The following is a 17,617-nucleotide window of genomic DNA, read 5'->3' on the forward strand; positions in this document are numbered from 1 at the left end:
GGAAACTTTCACCTGGGGACTGCAGGAAGTCCTCAGGCCTTGATCTTGATTATTTTTGGTCTTGAAAGCTGAGCTTATGGCAGTGACTAGCACCAGAGGGAGCTTCACTTGTGTGTCAGTGCCTTTCCTATGGCAAAGCTCTGGGGGGTCAGGGAGGGCAGCAGGACACAGGGTCTGGCTGGAGCTGCACCTGCTGGGCAGGGGGGCTTGTGCCAGCAGCTCCACCAGCTCTGGTCTGAAGGAAAGCACTGCTGGACTGAGTGAGCTTTGTTGTACTCTTCCTGGAGCTGGGCATGGTTTAATTTGGGTCCAGTCTAGAAATGATCCATCTTTCACTGATGAAGTCCTTGTTGCTGGGTGTGAGCAGGAACATTGATTACTGTTATTCCTTAATCTGGCATTCAGGGAAGAGAAATGGGCTGATGCTGTATTTGTACACCTCTTCCCCCCGTAATTAGTTGTCTGCACTCTTAGTCTGAAGCTGTCTAATTCTGTGATCTCAGTTACTAATTCTGCTGTTAGGTGATTCTCAGTTGAAAGTTAGTGGCATGCATTGCCTGTCCTCCAAAACCAAATGAATCTTTGACTTTCAGGCTCTGATTTGGTGTGTTCTTTATCCTCACAGTGTTTATGGGTAGCTGTGAGTATTGCATAAGATTTCACATGATTTGTTCATGCCAGAGCACTTTGCAAGACACTTGAGAGGGTCCCTGGATGGTCCCAATTTTTTCCCTTCAGTTCAATAGCAGCCAAGCAAGACCCACAGTTAAATCCTGTAGGAAGCTTGCAGAATCCAGAGTGTTTCTGTGCATATCCTAAAGACAGGAGCTAAAAAATCCAGTTTTGCTCTCTGCTTTGGAAATGCTGACCTGCTGCACGTGAACTCTCTGCAGACATTATCCCCACCTGATCTTACACCAGATTTCTCATGGGGTTTTTATTTATTAAAACCTTCTTTATATTAAAGGTGTTCATGCTGTGTAAGGAAACTAATGGGCTGTGTTTAAATGATTGGACTTTGCTGAAATTTTGTATTTCTTGTATGTGCAGAAATCCACTGTTCAGGGGGTTTTATTACATTAATTGATTTGCTTCTCTTCTTGGGGCAGGATAGAAATACCTGGAGTCTGACCCACTTTGTCCCATGTCCTGTTCCCTCCTTTCCCCCCATGTAACTTAACGATCCATTTACCACTTCATCACTGAGGACAGTGAAATTTCTTTCCTTTGTGAAAATTGAAACATAATGAAACCTTTCATTTACTGGAATTATTGTTACAAAGTACTTCAGAATTGTGGATGGCAGCACCAGGGAAGTGTGGCTGTTGCCTGTCACTTCAGTAACATTTTCTCTCCAGATTTTTCTCAGCTGAACTTTTCCTTTTGGTCTCTTTTTGTGGTAGGATTTGAGCTTCACAGAAGAGTAACTTGGGCTACAGGATGAGAAGTTACTCTGCCCAATGTGTGAAATCATACAGAGATTTAGTGAGATTAGAGCAGCTCCCAATTCTGGACCATCAGTGCCTTTGTTTAAAACCCACTGGCAGCAGTAGCAGAGATGTTGATTGACTTAAACGCCGAAGTGAGATGGTTGTAATTGCCTCTGGTTTTTCCTCTAGGTGCAGGTAGTGAGAGCTGTGTGTAAAACACAGGTCCCCTTAGGGCTGGCCCTGTGCCAAAGCCAACACCCATAAAACTGTGCACAGCTCTTGAATTGGACAGAAAAATCTCTGCAAGCTTACTGCAGCTCTGCACATTTTTAGTTGATTAAAATGAGGATTAAAAACATGAAGTGTGCTTTGTTTTCTTACTTCTTGTGGCTTTGTAGCAAGGAATATTTAAGCAAATACTTTGCTGTGATGTGAGTCACTCTATGTGTAGGATGAAGTGAAAATATTTTCAATGCAGTTCATTTCAAGTTAAATTTGGCCAGCAGTGGCAAATCCATGGTTCACCTTAGGTTGTTGACAACTTTCTGTAATATTCACGTGCTTTTATATTTTTTAATCAAGATTCTCATTAGCTGTTAGGCAAACATCTTTCCTATTCCTTTGTTTCTTTTCAGCTGGATCTCATTGTGGGTTTGTGATAGATGAGTAATGCAATGATTGACTCTCACAATTAACAGACAAATGTCATGTATATAGGTTAAGAAAAGTTTTTTTTTTTTGCCCCTTGAGTTGTTATCAAGGGACAGCCGGGGTTGGGATATTTGGGAGGATTGGCTTGTCACTATGGTGACATCTGACCTCTAATCAAGATTTGAGAAAGTAAACTCCACCACTGGACAGTGAAGATGGAGTCGATGGACAGAAATTTTGGGAGGGATTAAAAGGCAAAACCTCCATTGTGTGGGGGAGCGCATGGTGGGGAAAATCTTTTGCTCCCGGCCCTGTAACATTTTCTCTATTCAGTCTTCTGTTTAATAAACCTATCTAAATTTATGAAAAGTGGATGGCTATTTCTCACAGGGTGAACTTCGAAGAATTTCTAAAGACCTATCATTTTATCGCTTGAATTCTGGTTAAAATCCCATTTATTTGTAATGAGACAAGTAGGAAAACACATCGACGAGACAGCTGCCAGCATTGTCGGTTATTTGTCTGGTGACAGATCCCTCTCTTTATATGATTCCCGGCCAGGCAGTGAGCCTCAGGACAGGACAGGAGCATGTGTGCTTGGCCTCGGAGCTCTGAATTTCCCTCCCGGAGCCCATTAACACCGATAAATGTTTCCTTTTGTCTCCTGTGTCCTGCAGTGAGCACTTGTCGTGTGCCTTCACGTTCTTCCTGCACGGGGAGAGCAACGTGTGCACGAGCGTGGAGATTGCCCAGCACCAGCCCATCTACCTGATCACCGAGGAGCACATCCAGATGGCCCAGAACTCCCCCTCGCCCTTCCAAGGTACCGAGCTTCCCGGGACATCGGCCCTGGGGGGATGGTTCTCCAGAACTCGCTATCTGTTCACACTGTTGGTAACATTCCACGCCAAACCAATCAGTCATTGCAGTTTAAAAAGATGTAGTATTTAAGAAAGTCAGTGCACACATGTGGTTTTCTGACATGGTCTCTCTGTGAATCCCATGTGGATGCAAATACTGAGCTTATCTGGTTCGGGACTGCTTTTCATTCATACATTGGCAACTATTTACTGTTTTATTTTAAAAACAAGGGGTGGGTGGGTATGAAAATGTAGTAGAAACAATGAAAAACTTTAAGTATCTGTGACTATTTATTTGCCAGAGTAAGAAATTAAAATTTTACAGAATTAAGTTGATGGCTTAATAAATTCATAATGCAGTTTTCATGTGATGCTCTAAAAAAAAAAGAAAAACATTAAGAATTTTGAGTCATTGCATTATGCTGTCTTTACTACAGTCTGAAATTATAATTTCAAAGCAATTAAAGCAAGAAATCTTAGTAAAGTTCAACACAGAGTCAAAAAAAACCCACCCAGAGACACATGAAATGATCATTTATAGAGATGTTAATTTATAGAAGCTTTATTGAAAACATTTTGTGTCTACACATAAAGCTTTGACAGAGGCTCAGGCACTTCAGTCATACATTTTATTTCAGTGAGCTGAATTCATGACTCAAATCAAATACAGCTAAAAGCAAAATTGAGTCAGAATGGAAATACCTGTTGTTAAGCAAGTCATTTTCCTTGTTTGTTGTGACTGTTCTTTATGTATTATCTATCCCTTTTAAAGCTGAGAAGTCTCAAATGTCCCTGTCCTCACTTCTTTCCATGAGTGCTCATCCCTGAATGCTGTTTCACTACACTGGGGTTGCTGGAATTTCATTCACAGTGGAAATGATGAACCCAAACTGCCACGGGGTCCTGTGTTAGCTCGGGAGGGCTCAGTGCTCTGTGGCTTTGGATTCCCACCTGCACTGGGTTTTGCAGTGGCTTTCCCTGGACCCTTCAGTCCTCAGGCAGTGGAGGAGTGGCTCAGGCAGAGCTGGAGCAGCCCTGCTGTGGGACTGTTGCTTGTTCTCCTGCAGTGCTGCTGAGTCCTTCAGGGCTGCTGTTTGTTGTGTTGCAGTGCTGGTGAGTCCTTATGGCCTGAACGGGACCCTGACGGGCCAGTCCTACAAAATGTCAGACCCTGCCACTCGGAAGCTGATGGAGGAGTGGCAGTACTTCTACCCCATGGTGCTGAAGAAAAAGGAAGGCATGAAAGAGGAGGAAGAGCTGGGATATGACAACGATTTCCCTGTGGCAGTTGAAGTCATTGTTGGTAAGTTTCAATATTCTGCCTGAAAGATTATTTTCCTCCCCGTGATTTGAAAAAAAAAAAAGTCATCTAATTAATCAGAAAGAGCCATTATAATTTTCCTGTATTCTCTTGTAGCTCTCTTGACACCAGAACATCTGAGTAGTTCTGTCGCCTCAAGCTTTTGTACTCCCTGTATCCCTCATGCCATTATTCACTGGATTGAGCTACTTGTTTCAGCTCTGTGCTGGTTACAGAGGGCTGGATGTATATTAGCATGGAAATTCTTAGCTCTTTGTATTTCAGATAATAAGTTTTGTCAAATTGACATTGAAAACAAGTGGAAGTAGCTGTGGTTGCTGGATATTTTCAGGTATGTCTAAGACTTGTGGTTTCCCATTTTTCTGCAGGAGGTGTGAGGATGGTGTATCCTTCAGCCTTTGTTCTCATCTCCCAGAGTGACATCCCAGTGTCACAGAGCTCTGCCAGTGCTGCAGGCCATATAAATGTGGGACAGCAGGGGCTTGGAAGCGTGAAGGATCCTGTCAGTACCTGTGGGATGCCCCTGACTCCCCCCACCTCTCCAGAGCAGGCTGTTATGGGTAAGCAGTGGGCTGGGGAGATGGGCTCAGACTCTGGGCTTTGCTTAGCTCCTGGGGAGTGCATGTGTGAGCAGGGGCAGGGTAAAGGCAGGCAGTGGAGGAGGGTTGGGGGGGGACTTTGTAGGTCTGTGGTGAAGGGAAGGCAGTGCTGTGAACACCCCTTTACACAAAACAGGGTAAACTCAGTTCAGCTCCCTTTCCTGTAGGCACATCTGTGTGCAGTGCTGCAAAGCAACACAAACCTCTCACCACTGGGCAACCTTCTGCTTGAATTCTGAAAATTTTTGAACCTGTTGGGGAGCTCTTACTAAAATTCACAGAGCAATAGAAGTGTCAAAGACGCTACAAGTTTCTGTGAGACTGTGCAGCCAGATGGGGCTAAAGAATCCTTGTTGTGCCCTCACTGAGGAGCTCCCAAGCTTAACCTTTATGGCATAGTTCTGTCACATAACAGGGTCAGTCCTGGAATAACAGAGTCATTGAGGTTGGAGCAGACCTGTAAGATCATCAAGTCCAACCTTTGAACCTTGATGCAAAGGCAGAGAAAACGTGTCTGGATTCACTTGTCCATGATTAGAGCCTATAGACGAAGACAATCAAAGTATTTAGTATTTACTGCTAATAAGTCAGAACATGAGATGTAAATTCACTTGGAATGGTGTTTTTCAAAGGAACTGAGAGTTAAAAGAAGCAAGAAGCCAATTAATAACTAACTGAAGCAAGACAATCACCATTTAAATAACAATCTCTGTTCAAGTATTGATGCATATTTTAATGTGCTATTGTATTTTTAAGATTTTCAAAACCCTGTTACACTTGTACAGTGCTACAAGGGGGATTCTATTTTTGAATATTCATAGACTGTATTTTATATAAAAGTGTTCATGTTGTCCAATCTGGCAGTCACAGCTTCTGTTTGATCTCTGCTATTGTTTGAGGGCAGCATGAATTTGTATCAGAGGGGTGCCTCTCCAGCAAACAATGAAAGAATTCTTTTTTTATCAAAAACCATTTTAAACTGGAGAAATGGATTGGAAAAGCATGTCATGCAGTCCAGAATCACTAGTGGGACCCAGAAACTGGATTAGTGTGAGGCACAGGAATAATACTTCAGTTCTGCCCAATACTGTTTAAAATGTGGGTTTAGTGCCATGTCCAGCTTGGAGCACCTAAAGATGTGGACAAACTGTCTGGAGTCCAAGAAAGTACAGTGAGAGTGATCCTGGATTTTGCAAACAGGACCTCCAGGAAAAGATGGACAGAATTGAGGTGTTTTAGTCTAAAGAAGTGGAATTTCAAGGAGAAAAAGAATATGCTTTTCTCTGCAACCAGTATGTAATGAATCTAAACTGGAGCAAAGCAAAACTAGGTTAAACAGGAGGAAAAACTTGCTCTGAGGGAGGATAATGAAATGTTGGAATAAGTTAGCTGTTGGGAAGCTACAGAAGTTCCATTAGCAGATGGGTGATGGGTTTTGGAAGGTTTGGTGGGGGCATTTTGGAAGGTTGTTCTTAAGAAACAGATTAGTTAAATTTGTTGATCCAGCTTTAAAGCAAGGACTGGACTAGATGATCTCTTCAGTTCTCTTTTTATCACATTTTCCATGGTTGTGTCTAAAGTATGTAACAAAACAAATTGTTGCTGCAACTGGAGAATGGCATTTTTCACCAGTGGAACCAGTCTGCACTGCAGGGGTTGTGCAGTGGCCTCTGGTGGGGGCTGCTGTGTCCTCCACTCACTGTACCATTACCTGCCAGAGGTATCTCTGTGTGTTCCAGGACTGTGCCAGGGATGTTCTTGGCCAAAAATTAGTGTCAGTGTGTGAGAACAAAGTGGTTTTGCCTGCTGTGCAGTTCTGTCTCCTGTTATGCTGTATATTGCTGTACTGTAGTACAGCAATAGTATAAAAATATTACATCATTATAGAAAGCAATATTTAATGCATTCCAATGTAACTTGAAAGCCCTGGTAGTTCCTTGGTTATCCCCTCGTGCCTCCTGTCCTTCCCTTCCCGTCAGACTTATCCTTGTTTTCCTCCTGCTGTTGACGTGATGCCTCTGTGTCCATGTGATGTTTGTCTCTACATGCATTCCTTCTCCAAAGAAGGGCACATTTGCCAATTCTGAAGTTCTGACCTGTTTGTTTTTTGATTATCTGTCAAGTTCCCACTTGCTGGAGAACATTAAAGCCAGTGAAGTACATGGTTAGAGGCACAAGCCTCAGTATGGCCAGGGGTTTCCATATTTGACTTTACAAAAAGATAATCAAGGAAGATCTAACTGGAGAAAGAAATATATAACGTGAAGAATGAAAGAAGATGCAGGGTTAGGCAGCTTGTGCACCATTTCAGAAGTTGTTTTGCAAATCACCTGGTGGCAAGCAGCAGGATTCCCTGTTAGCTGCAGTGATGTGCAGCACTGAGTCCCTTCAGCACGTCACACTTGAGGCTGCTTGGATTGCGTCAGCAGGAGGACGAAGTGTTCTGTACCCTGGTGTGACCTTGTGAAAATGCAGCAGATCCCTCCTGGCTGTTCCAGCCCAGAGCAGCGACTCCTGCCCGGGCCAGTGGACCCAAAGCTCCCTCTGCTGCTGCAGCTCGGCCTTGGCAAGATGGATGTGCTGGAGTTCAGTTCAGCTAAACAGAAACACATTGCAGGGCAGGAAAAGAAGCATCTGCTTGTACAATAGCTGGTAAAAGCTGCTGCATCACAGGAAGGAATGGAGTGGAGAGAGTTTTCAGGCTTTCAAACATGTTGAAGTAATATTTTCATTTGTTATCTCTTTGATAACCACACAGAAAATACATACTGAGAATATCATATGCTGTGTTAATAGTGTATCTACTGGTGATAAGCTGTTGGAAATTTCTGTAGTAGTGTAGACCTCAACTGGAAAATCTCACCAAAGCCAGTTTTGATTTTAGTATTTCAGTTCAAGCATATTGTAAAGAAAGGGCATAGAATCCCAGAGTGGTTTGGGTTGGAAAGGACCTCAGCCTCAATCCACCCCTGCCATGGGCAGGGACATCTTCCACTGTCCCAGGCTGCTCCAAGCCCTGTCCAGCCTGGCCTTGGACACTGCCAGGGATGCAGAGGCAGCCACAGCTTCTCTGTGGCCAGGGCCGCCCCCCCACCAATCTATCCCTGCCCTCTGGCAGTGGGCAGCCATTCTCTGTCCTGTCCCTCTGTCCCTTGTCCCAAGTCCCTCTCCAACCCAGAGGGGGGCTCTGTCGCAGAGCCCCCTCTCCAGGAAGGGGCTCTGAGCTGTCCCTGGAGCCTTCTCTTCCCCAGGCTGAGCACCCCCAGCTCTCCCAGCCTGTGTCTGTAGGAAAGCATCAGTGATCCATTCATTTCTTCGCTGAGGTTTAATATTGAGTATAAAGAACTGATCCTTGCTTTGAAATATTCTACATAAATTATTAGTTTTCTTTAATAGATGCTTTTAGGACCATCCATATTATTATAAATTTCATCTTTAAAGCAACTCACCAAAGACTATATAAATTCAAGTTTAACATACAGGATAATAATGGAAAAGCTCTATCTTCACTACTTCTTGGTGATTCAGTCCAGAGCTGTAGGGGCTATCTAAAGTACCTCCATTTATTAGGGAGTGTATTTTTTATAGATACACAGAGATATAGAATATACAGAGTGTGTCACATCACATGAGGTGCAGTACTTGCACAACTCTATTGCCCATGCCTGTGGTACAACTCAGTGCCATCTTTGTTACCTCAAAGGGAGTGTTGCTTTAAATGTGTTTGTAAGGATGCTCTGAGCATTCCCAGTGAATGTGAACATTGGTGTAGTCAGCAGCCTGCTAAGAGACTTCCAGGAAAAAATAGCAAGTGACAATATGAAGAACAGTTCTGACATTAATGCTTTATTTCTCTTGCAGGAGAAAGTGGCTGCTCTCAGAGCAGCATCAGCCATCCAGCTGTGCAGGAGGGGACAGTCAGTGTCCACAGTCCAAAGAAATCAAGCAAGATTACTCCCAAATTTCACAACCGTATTGTTCACCGTGTGTGGAAGGAATGCATCCTCAACAGGGCACAGTCCAAGTATGGCAGCAGTCCTCATGCTTTGCTTATTTGTAACACATAATATACAGCTAAAATTGTCATAGTTTGCCCTAATGTTATTCTTTATAGGGTTCCTTTGCCACCAATCAGAGCTAATGATGCCAAACACCATTATCAAAGAAAATGTTGTATTATTAAAGAAAATTTATCCCTCTGTTCAGCTGAGAGCTCCTGACACTTCCCATTGAATTTGCAGATGTGTACCCTAATTGTGACAGTCCTTAAGGCCACACATCCATAGGTTGTGCCTTCAGCCAAGTGCTCTCAGAGTTAGAGATAGCAACTTCCATCTCCTGTTGTAGTTACTACACTGAAAGCTGGGTGGCTGCAGGACACATTGTATATATTTGATATTTAGGGCTCTAAGGGGAGTATATGTGAAACCTTACATGAGTTGGACTAAAATTTCAATTGACAAGAGTGTATAAATAGATGATAGTATCATAGACCTTTAGTACTGGAGATTTAAAGTGTATCATGGCATGGTGAGCCCTGAAATATTTCTTTTTTCCTATATCCATGCAATTTTCTCATTTGGTATGTCAGACTAATTTCCAGAAACAGTTTAAATGGCTTTCCCCTTGCTTCTTGTGCTTGGACTCCAGACAGAGTTATCTGACACAGAGCTGAGACCTTCCTCCTACATAAATCAAACTGTAAATTTAAGGAGTAGTACAGGGATCTGCTGTCAATTTCAAAGGTCAGGTAGAAGGAAATAATTTATCTGAGGGGAACATATATTAATTATGTACATTTTAAAAATTTTGTTCTTCAGAAGGTGATGATTACTAAAATAATTTTCTCTTCTTCAGGAGGAGTCAAATTACAGCTGCAAATTTGGAGGAGGAAGTTCCTAACAACAGTGTTTCATGGGATTTTGTGGATCCAGTCCAAAGAGTCAGTTGTTCTTGTTCCAGGTGAGCTTTGAAGAGAATAAACATTTGTCATATTGTGAGAGCCCTGCTTAATTCAGACAGAGGTACACTTACAGAAGAGAGTTATCTCAGCTTTAGCTGAGACAAGAAGAAATTGTAATATCAAACCTCTGATCACATTTGGGGGATGAATCTGCATCTCAGCCCACTGTCACTTGCAGGAGCCAATCCACGTGGAAATAGGATGGTACTGGGGCCAGAATCACTCCAACAGTTCCCATTCATAAGGAACTCATCCTGCAGCTTTTCAGACTGTAACCTTTGGTTAAGTGGTTAAGGCTTGTGGTGAAGAGGGCAGGCTCTTCCTAAGTTTGTGATTATCCTGATATTTGAAGGAAGAGGGGAAACATCCCTGCAAATCACTTCATGTGCCTCTGGTTGATCTGCCATGGCACCAAACCCACACAAGAGAATATGAAACCTTTGCAGCCTGGTCACCCTCTGTCACTGGATCAGAAAGAATTCACAGCTCACTCACACAAACACTTTAGGAGGTTATTAAAGTTATCTGTCATCTTTGGGTGGTTAGAATTTCAGAACTCCTCACTCAGGAAAGGCAAACCATCATCACCAATATGCTTAACCATTCTTAAAACTATCAGAGAGATGTTACAGAACTAGAAAAGCCCCCAGTTTGCAGTAAAATAGTCCAGTGAAACACTTCTACTGAAATTCTGAATTCCCAAGGTCACCATCTACTCGTAAGATAGGTGATAAAAGCACCTTGACCAAAAGAAGTTATTCCTTAAGGATGCAGTTCTTCTTTGTGTAGTCAGAGGAAGGGATGAAGGGACTGTGCATCCTACAAGGGTGGAATGTTCAACCTGGAGACTCTCTGCTCTATCCCAAGTGAGAGGATGCTTTCTGCAGCTCTTCTTCCCTGATTATACACATTGTTTGTATTTATATACCCAAGAATTTGGAACAGATAAATGTTTTGTCAGAATGCCAAGTGTTCCTGTGGAAAACTGAGGTCCAGCTTTGCCTGGAAAGCATGGGGATCAACAGTGGGCAGTGGGAGCCTGGCTCTGTGGATAGGTTCAGCTGCACTTGGAATTTCACACTGTCTGTTCATCCCTCCACTGATAACTGCATCATGCTGGAGCTGGTAAACACAGCAGCTGGGAAATGGAAACATTATCCTTAAAATGAAGGCAGTACCTGATTTCAAACAGCAATAAGTTCTTTGTGTGTAGCTGCAGAACCTGAGCAGCGACTGGCATATAGAAATTGTTTTAGTCATTTCTGTGCCCATTCCATGTACTGGATAAATGTCAGGATATGATCTTAGATCTGGAGTCTCAAAGGGCTGTCTGGTACTCAGCATCAAATTCAGTCTCCTGCAGACCCAGCTTGGTGTGTGAGGAGCAGAATGTCTGAAATAATTCTCTGCAGTCAGTTAAAATACGGTGAATGATGGAGAATTAAGGCAATGAAATGTTACAAGAACATGCTTAAGGCAAATCTCCAGTTACCAGGGCATTAGCTGCACATTAGGGTGATTGCAGGCACAGACCATCTGCTGCTGCAGGGAATCTGCAGCATGTCCTGGGAACAGCAAAGCCCTGCAGAAAGCTGGGATAACCCCACAAGCCTGGATGCTTCCAGGGAACAGGGACAGCAAGCACAAAATGTTGTGTCTGCACCCACAAACAGAGTTGAGTATCTCCAATGTAGCCCACTTCACTTGTGATCATGTAAGTTATCTTTTTTAAGTAAAAAGCACATTACATGTTTTGAAATGGGTTTTTGTTGTCCTGTTGTTCATAAAATAGGAATGGAGTGATTCCTTTTGAAATGGTGTTTATTTTTAAACAGGTTTCAATGTTAAGCACAAACACATCTTTCAATTTCTGTTTAGCTTAATAAAATCAAATAAACAGCTAAACAAAAAGCCCTGAACAACAAAAAAGACCAACAAAAGTATGGGCAGAGTTATATCCCTGTTGTCACATCATTGGGAATCATCATCAGTATGATGAAAATACTTTTTAGCAGGACCTGAAACACTGAAATTCAATCCTGTGCTTCTCAGTCTCAAAGATACTGGATACAAAGTGAAAAAAGCCACATGAAGCCAGTAATAAGATTGTATGTTACTGCATTATTTTGTTTTGAATATTTAAAAATATTTATTCAAACTTCCTGCATCAGGCAGAAATTAAAAGGCTGTTAAAAGATCAGGAGCAGACAGGAGGTTTCTCAGGGCTGTTCTTTAGGTTTGCCTTTCCCCTGCGGTGGGTAACTGCCCGGAGCATGCAGTGAGTGCTTTCTCTCCTCCTCCTCCAGGCACAAGGTGTTCAAGCAGCGCTGCGCCGGTGCCTCGGGCCGGCCCCCCACGCTGCCCCAGCCCGGCTTCCCCGTGGGGACGGCGGCGGCCTCGGCACTGCCCCCTCCTGCCTCCTCAAAGCACAAAACCACCGAGCGGCAGGACAAGGGAGAGAAACTGCAGAAAAGGCCCCTGATGCCTTTCCACCATCGGCCCTCGGTGACTGAAGAGCTCTGCATGGAGCAGGAGGCGGCCGGGCAGAAGCTGGGCCTGGCCGGGATGGAGGCCGCCTTGGAAGTCCCCAGTTCCAGGAAATACGAGAAGCCGCTCCCGCTACCTGCTAGAAATGCAAGCAAGCAAATTAATATGAATCCTATGGATTCACCCCATTCCCCCACTTCCCCTCTGCCTCCCACCCTGAGCCCCCAGCCCAGAGGTCAGGAGGCAGAGAACCTGGACCCCCCTTCCGTTCCTGTGAACCCAGCACTCTACGGCAGCGGGCCGGAGCTGCAGCCCCTGCCCACCTTAGATGACAGGACAGTCCTGGTGGGACAGAGGTTACCTCTGATGGCAGAGGTCAGTGAGACAGCCTTGTACTGTGGCATAACTCAGAGCAACGAGGCCGTGGACGTGTGGAGGACCTATAGTGTCCCTTCAAGTGACGACCCCGAGTTCCGGCCGCCAGAGCTGCCGTGTGAGAGGTATGATGGCAGGATGGAGATCAACCCTGACAGCACTGCACTGAAAAGGTGAGAGAGCACTCTGAGCAGGGGAGCTGGGCAGCTCTAATCATCACCAAACTCTAATTTCTGCTTTTCAACTCAGAAAGGCTAAGGCTTCACCATCACAGATGCTGCAGAGAGCACCAAATAGTTAAATAGAAACACTCTAGTGCAGGATGCTTGCCTTTTCCATATCTGGCTTTCTGTTGGACACTACAAGAACTGATCAATCTCTTTGTAGCCTATTTTTGTATTTTTTGCTAACCTAAAAATTACTGTAGCATTCTGATAATGCATTTTAAAAAAATGCACTAGAGAGAGTAGTTAATGAAAATGTATAGGAAAAATTACTGAGGAAGAGTTATTGAGTTAAAAGACTGTTGGGTTTGGTAATTACAATGGAGTTTGCTAGGCTGAAAAGGGTTTCAGCCTGAAAAACACAGGAAGACTGGACTTCAAAGTGTTTTCATTTATACAGTGACAAAATTGATTCTTCTTTCATTGTCCCAAAGTAGGTCTTAATACAGTAAGGTATTTAATGTTTAAATGTATCCAATACATCCTTTATTTGATGAGATAGTGCTCATAACATTTCTACTTGATCAAGGGGGAGTGAGCTGTGTTTGTGTGACAGCTGCAGATTGTGCTGGTTTTGTTTCATGTTGGCCTTACTTGTTTATTTTCACTTCAGGCTCTTAGCACAACCTAATAAACGGTTTAAAATTTTGGAAGAGCAGAAACCAGTGCAGACCTTGAACTATCTTGACCCCTTGCCTCTACTACAACCTCCTGGAGAAGGCTGGGGGGACACCAGTGATCCTTACACCTTCGAAGATGGAGACATCAAGTACAGTTTCACTGTCAATAAAAAATGCAAACTTGGGGCTGAGAAAGATCCTTTGAAAAAGAACAAGGTAAGGTGTAAATCCAGTCTTTGGCATTAATGTTCTTGTGGGATTTATCCTGTAGCACAGTGTTTGCTCTACAGCTCTCTGGAAGACACAAGTCTTGTTCCACAGAACAAAATCAGACATGTATATATTTATATTTAATTTTTTAAAAAAATATTATTTTATATTATCATGTGCACGATGCTCCTTATGTATGTTATCCTTTATGGAGTTGTTTTGGTGTTTGGCTGTGCAAGTAAACATTCTAAAAGATGTTTTTTCCTGGAGAATTTAAGGTGGTTAATTACCTGGACTGGCTGTCAGAGTTCAATGATGTCCATGGAATCCTTTGTAAATCTTATATTTAACTCAGACCCCTGAGTCTGGCTGGACATAGCAAAACATTTGTTCTTACATAGCCTAAATTCACAGCCATGAAATCTCTTTGGTTTTTTGTATAGTCAGAAGATGGGATTGGTTCCAAGGAAATCCCCCCAACGGGCCATTCCACACCAGTTCCTGATGGAAAAGATGCCATGTCTATTTTCAGTTCTGCTCCTAAGACTGGTGAGTTACAGCTTTTTAATTTGGTCTGCAAAGCAAAAATACCTATATGCCATAACATGTGGAGGGAAAAATCACATCTGAACTTTTGTCTGTAACATCAGAGCTACAGACAGTCCCAAGCTGGAAAAAACTTGGTTTTCCTTGTCCTTTTTATAAAAACAATTATATATTTTTTAGAATATTAAATGAGCAGCAGCAGCTCCTTCCTTGTATCTTGGCTGACCCTGGGTGGTCGCTGCTCAGCCTGCAAGGCTCCAGCAGAGCAGAGGGCTCAGTGCTGCGGGGCAGAGGTGCTGCTCTGCTGCTGCCCGTGCTGCGTTTCCCTGACTCTGCTCAGTTTCCCTGCCCGTGCTCCGTTTCCCTGACTGTTCCATTCGTGCTGGCAGACCCGCGGCAGGAGGGCGCTGCCGGCAGGGCCGGCTCCGGCAGCCTCACCCAGGTCACCGACCTGGCCCCGTCCCTGCACGACCTCGACAACATCTTCGACAACTCCGACGAGGATGAGCTTGGGGTGAGTCCTTGTGGGGATGGGTGTTCTGTAGGCCAAGAAACAGATTTCTAGTGGGAATGATTATCCCCAATAGATGGGAGAGAGAGGGTTTCCAGGTAGGCGGGCTATTAATTGGTGATGGGTTCTTTTACGTTGTCTGAGAACCTGCCCAAAGAAAAGTAAATTCAACCTTACAGGATTCCAGTAATCCTCTGAGTCATGTTACCTCATATTCCTCCAAGCACTTCATTTCAGTTCAAAGAGAAATAGTTGCTGCATGTTTGGAAATGCAGAGGGAAGTGCAGATTTATATCAGTTATGGGGGGCAGTAAATTGCCTGGGAAGGCAAAAATTTGGATAGTCACTATCTTTAAGCATAATCCAATACAACCATAATGATCCAGAAGGTGGTCTTAAAGTGACTGTTAGTAGATAACAGTGTTTAAAAGTCTTATGCCTTTTCTTGGCAGGACTTTTCCACACAAACTGCACTTCAGATGCCACAGTTAATATGCAAATCTACCAGAGGACTGATCTGTCAAAATAAAAATTTACTTTCTTCCCAGAAGTTACCCTGGACAGCCCTAATGTTTCTCCTGTCTTAACATTTGCCTGTGTTGGGCTCACTCTGTGTCATATTCCCATTACTACCTTGGAGTAATCCAAACATGGAAATAGAGCAGCCGCATGCATTTCAAGCCCAGGGCTTGTGATAACATTTTGAATATAATGTGTGTATGTATAGAACTATAAAAATGTATAGTTATATGTATGCATTAGTTTATGGGGGGATATATAGACAGGCAAATATTTCTTTCTGTTTTTAGTGTTGAAAGAGGGGAAAAAATCCAGACTCCTTGTGGGCAGCGGGTGGGGGATTAGAAAAGCAGCGATTGTGTTTGCTGTGTGGTGCCACTGAGAGGTGTCAGGCTGTGCTGACTGCAGCGTTTGGTGTTGCAGGCCGTGTCCCCAGCCCTGCGCTCCTCCAAGCTGCCGGCAGCGGGCTCCGAGGAGCGGCCGCTGGGCAAGGACGGCCGGACCGCGGTTCCTTATCCTCCCAGTGAGTACCGAGCTCCTCAGCTCACACCCCCCCCGGCTCACTGCACAGCCCTGCAGGGACACTGGGCTCACTGAGGGTGGTCCTGTGCTGCAATTGTCAGATTTAATGAGGGCAGTGGTAATACAGACATGGATTTTTAATGAGCCTACTGATATGTGAGGTACTCTTCTGTTGACATTGTTGTCTTAGTTGTCTAGAACTATGGGAGGGATTTGTTACAAATCTTCCTTTGGAAGCTTTCCCCTTTCTTCTCTGCTCGCTGTTGGGCACTTCAACCACTACCAAATCCCTCTTTAAGTATAAATCCTTCTACTTAACAAAATTGAAGAATTTAAAACCATGGCCATGATGGTGCAACCTGTCTTGGAAGAAAATTGCATTGAACATTTGACAAATTAAAACTAAAATCACCTTCAGGGTTTAATCTGGATTTGGAAGTGCATGATTAAAATCAAAATGCTGGGTTCTAATTGGAGGTGTGGTGTGGACCTTTTATAGATGGTTGTGCTAGTGATGCTTGTGCAGGCTCTGCACATGGACAAGGGAGGTTATGGGAGTGCAGGAAACTTCTGAAATTGTATGAAATAAGATTGCTTTTTTTCTAAGGACTGTTCCAACAGCTCTTGGGAATAGTAACTTGTACTCTGAGGTTTGAGGGCTTTGCTGCATTTCTTGCACCCGACAGGAGAGGGCAGCTGGGGGAGTCGGGCTCTGCTCCCAGGGAACAGGGACAGGAGGAGAGGGAACGGCCTCAGGTGTGCCAGGGGAGGCTCACGTTGGATATTGGGAAAATTCCTTCACTGAAAGGATTGTAAAGCCCTGGCACAGCTGCCCAAGGCAGTGCTGCAGTCCCCATCTCTGGAGGGATTTACCAGCCCTGTGCATGTGGCACCTGGGGACGTGGGTCAATGGGGCCTTGGCGGTGCTGGGAGTGGTTGGAGTTGATGATCTTAGAGGGCTTTTCTGACCTGAACAGGTCTCTGATTCTATTGGTGTAGGTGGCATTTCTCTTGAGATGAAGGAGAAATGTGTCTGTGTTTGTGGGACAGGAGGAAGGTGAGAATTTTTGGTATAATAGTAACAAATCAAATTACAAATTACTTTGTGGTGAGAAGGAAAGTGTTTGATTTCTGTGGCCACTATAAGCAGAAATCCAATCTCTCTGCAAATCATTCTTTAATACCTTCTCATTAACTTCAGCTGGTAATGAGAACAAATTGAGGTGAAGAAAAAAACCAGTCTGAAGGAGATGAGTCAGAGTTTTATGGACCCATAAAAGCTGTGCTGATTTACTTAAATGTAGAAGTCTGAAGTATACAGAGATTGGATTTTGACAGGTTTAGTTGATCCATAGCTTTTTAAAATATGCAAAGCTTTTTCAAGCATGACACACATGAAAATGAATGATGATAGTTGCCTGTTGCTGTAGGGTTGGGGGATTTTTTGTAATTAAACTTTTTTATGAATCTGCACTGCAGAATTTTGCTAAGTGGAGTGAGCTGGAGGTGAGAAAATGATGTAGTGTGAAGTCAAACAGATACCCTCCACTTGTAGCCGTGGCCTTGCCACCAGCTGTGGAGGCACAGCAGTGTCTGTGGGGAGCTGAAGTGCCTTGTACAGCATCATAAATTCCTACTGGTCACCTTTCATTTTCACCTTCCTCCCTGTCCCCTTCCAGTGCCTAAAGCACCTCTCTCTGCTGAGAAACAGAAGGAGCCAATCCAGCTGCCAGCCTGAACATTGTATTCCATACTAATGTTGGTGGAAAAGAGTTTCTT

At 43.8% G+C, this 17,617-nt stretch overlaps 1 protein-coding gene across 1 annotated transcript in view; it reads left to right on the forward strand.

The window, feature by feature from the left end:
* MED13L (mediator complex subunit 13L) overlaps window positions 1–17,617 on the forward strand; it is a 167,170-nt gene that overhangs the window by 119,494 nt on the left and 30,059 nt on the right. The window contains exons 6-15 of the mRNA XM_031057473.1: window positions 2,759–2,904; window positions 4,050–4,244; window positions 4,631–4,822; window positions 8,723–8,885; window positions 9,719–9,823; window positions 12,131–12,859; window positions 13,524–13,746; window positions 14,184–14,289; window positions 14,676–14,800; window positions 15,740–15,839. Of these exons, the coding sequence (XP_030913333.1) occupies window positions 2,759–2,904; window positions 4,050–4,244; window positions 4,631–4,822; window positions 8,723–8,885; window positions 9,719–9,823; window positions 12,131–12,859; window positions 13,524–13,746; window positions 14,184–14,289; window positions 14,676–14,800; window positions 15,740–15,839 (2,084 nt within the window). The remainder of the gene's footprint in view (window positions 1–2,758; window positions 2,905–4,049; window positions 4,245–4,630; window positions 4,823–8,722; window positions 8,886–9,718; window positions 9,824–12,130; window positions 12,860–13,523; window positions 13,747–14,183; window positions 14,290–14,675; window positions 14,801–15,739; window positions 15,840–17,617) is intronic.

Source organism: Geospiza fortis, unplaced genomic scaffold, assembly GCF_000277835.1.
Source record: "Geospiza fortis unplaced genomic scaffold, GeoFor_1.0 scaffold408, whole genome shotgun sequence".
Taxonomy (NCBI): Eukaryota; Metazoa; Chordata; class Aves; order Passeriformes; family Thraupidae; genus Geospiza; species Geospiza fortis.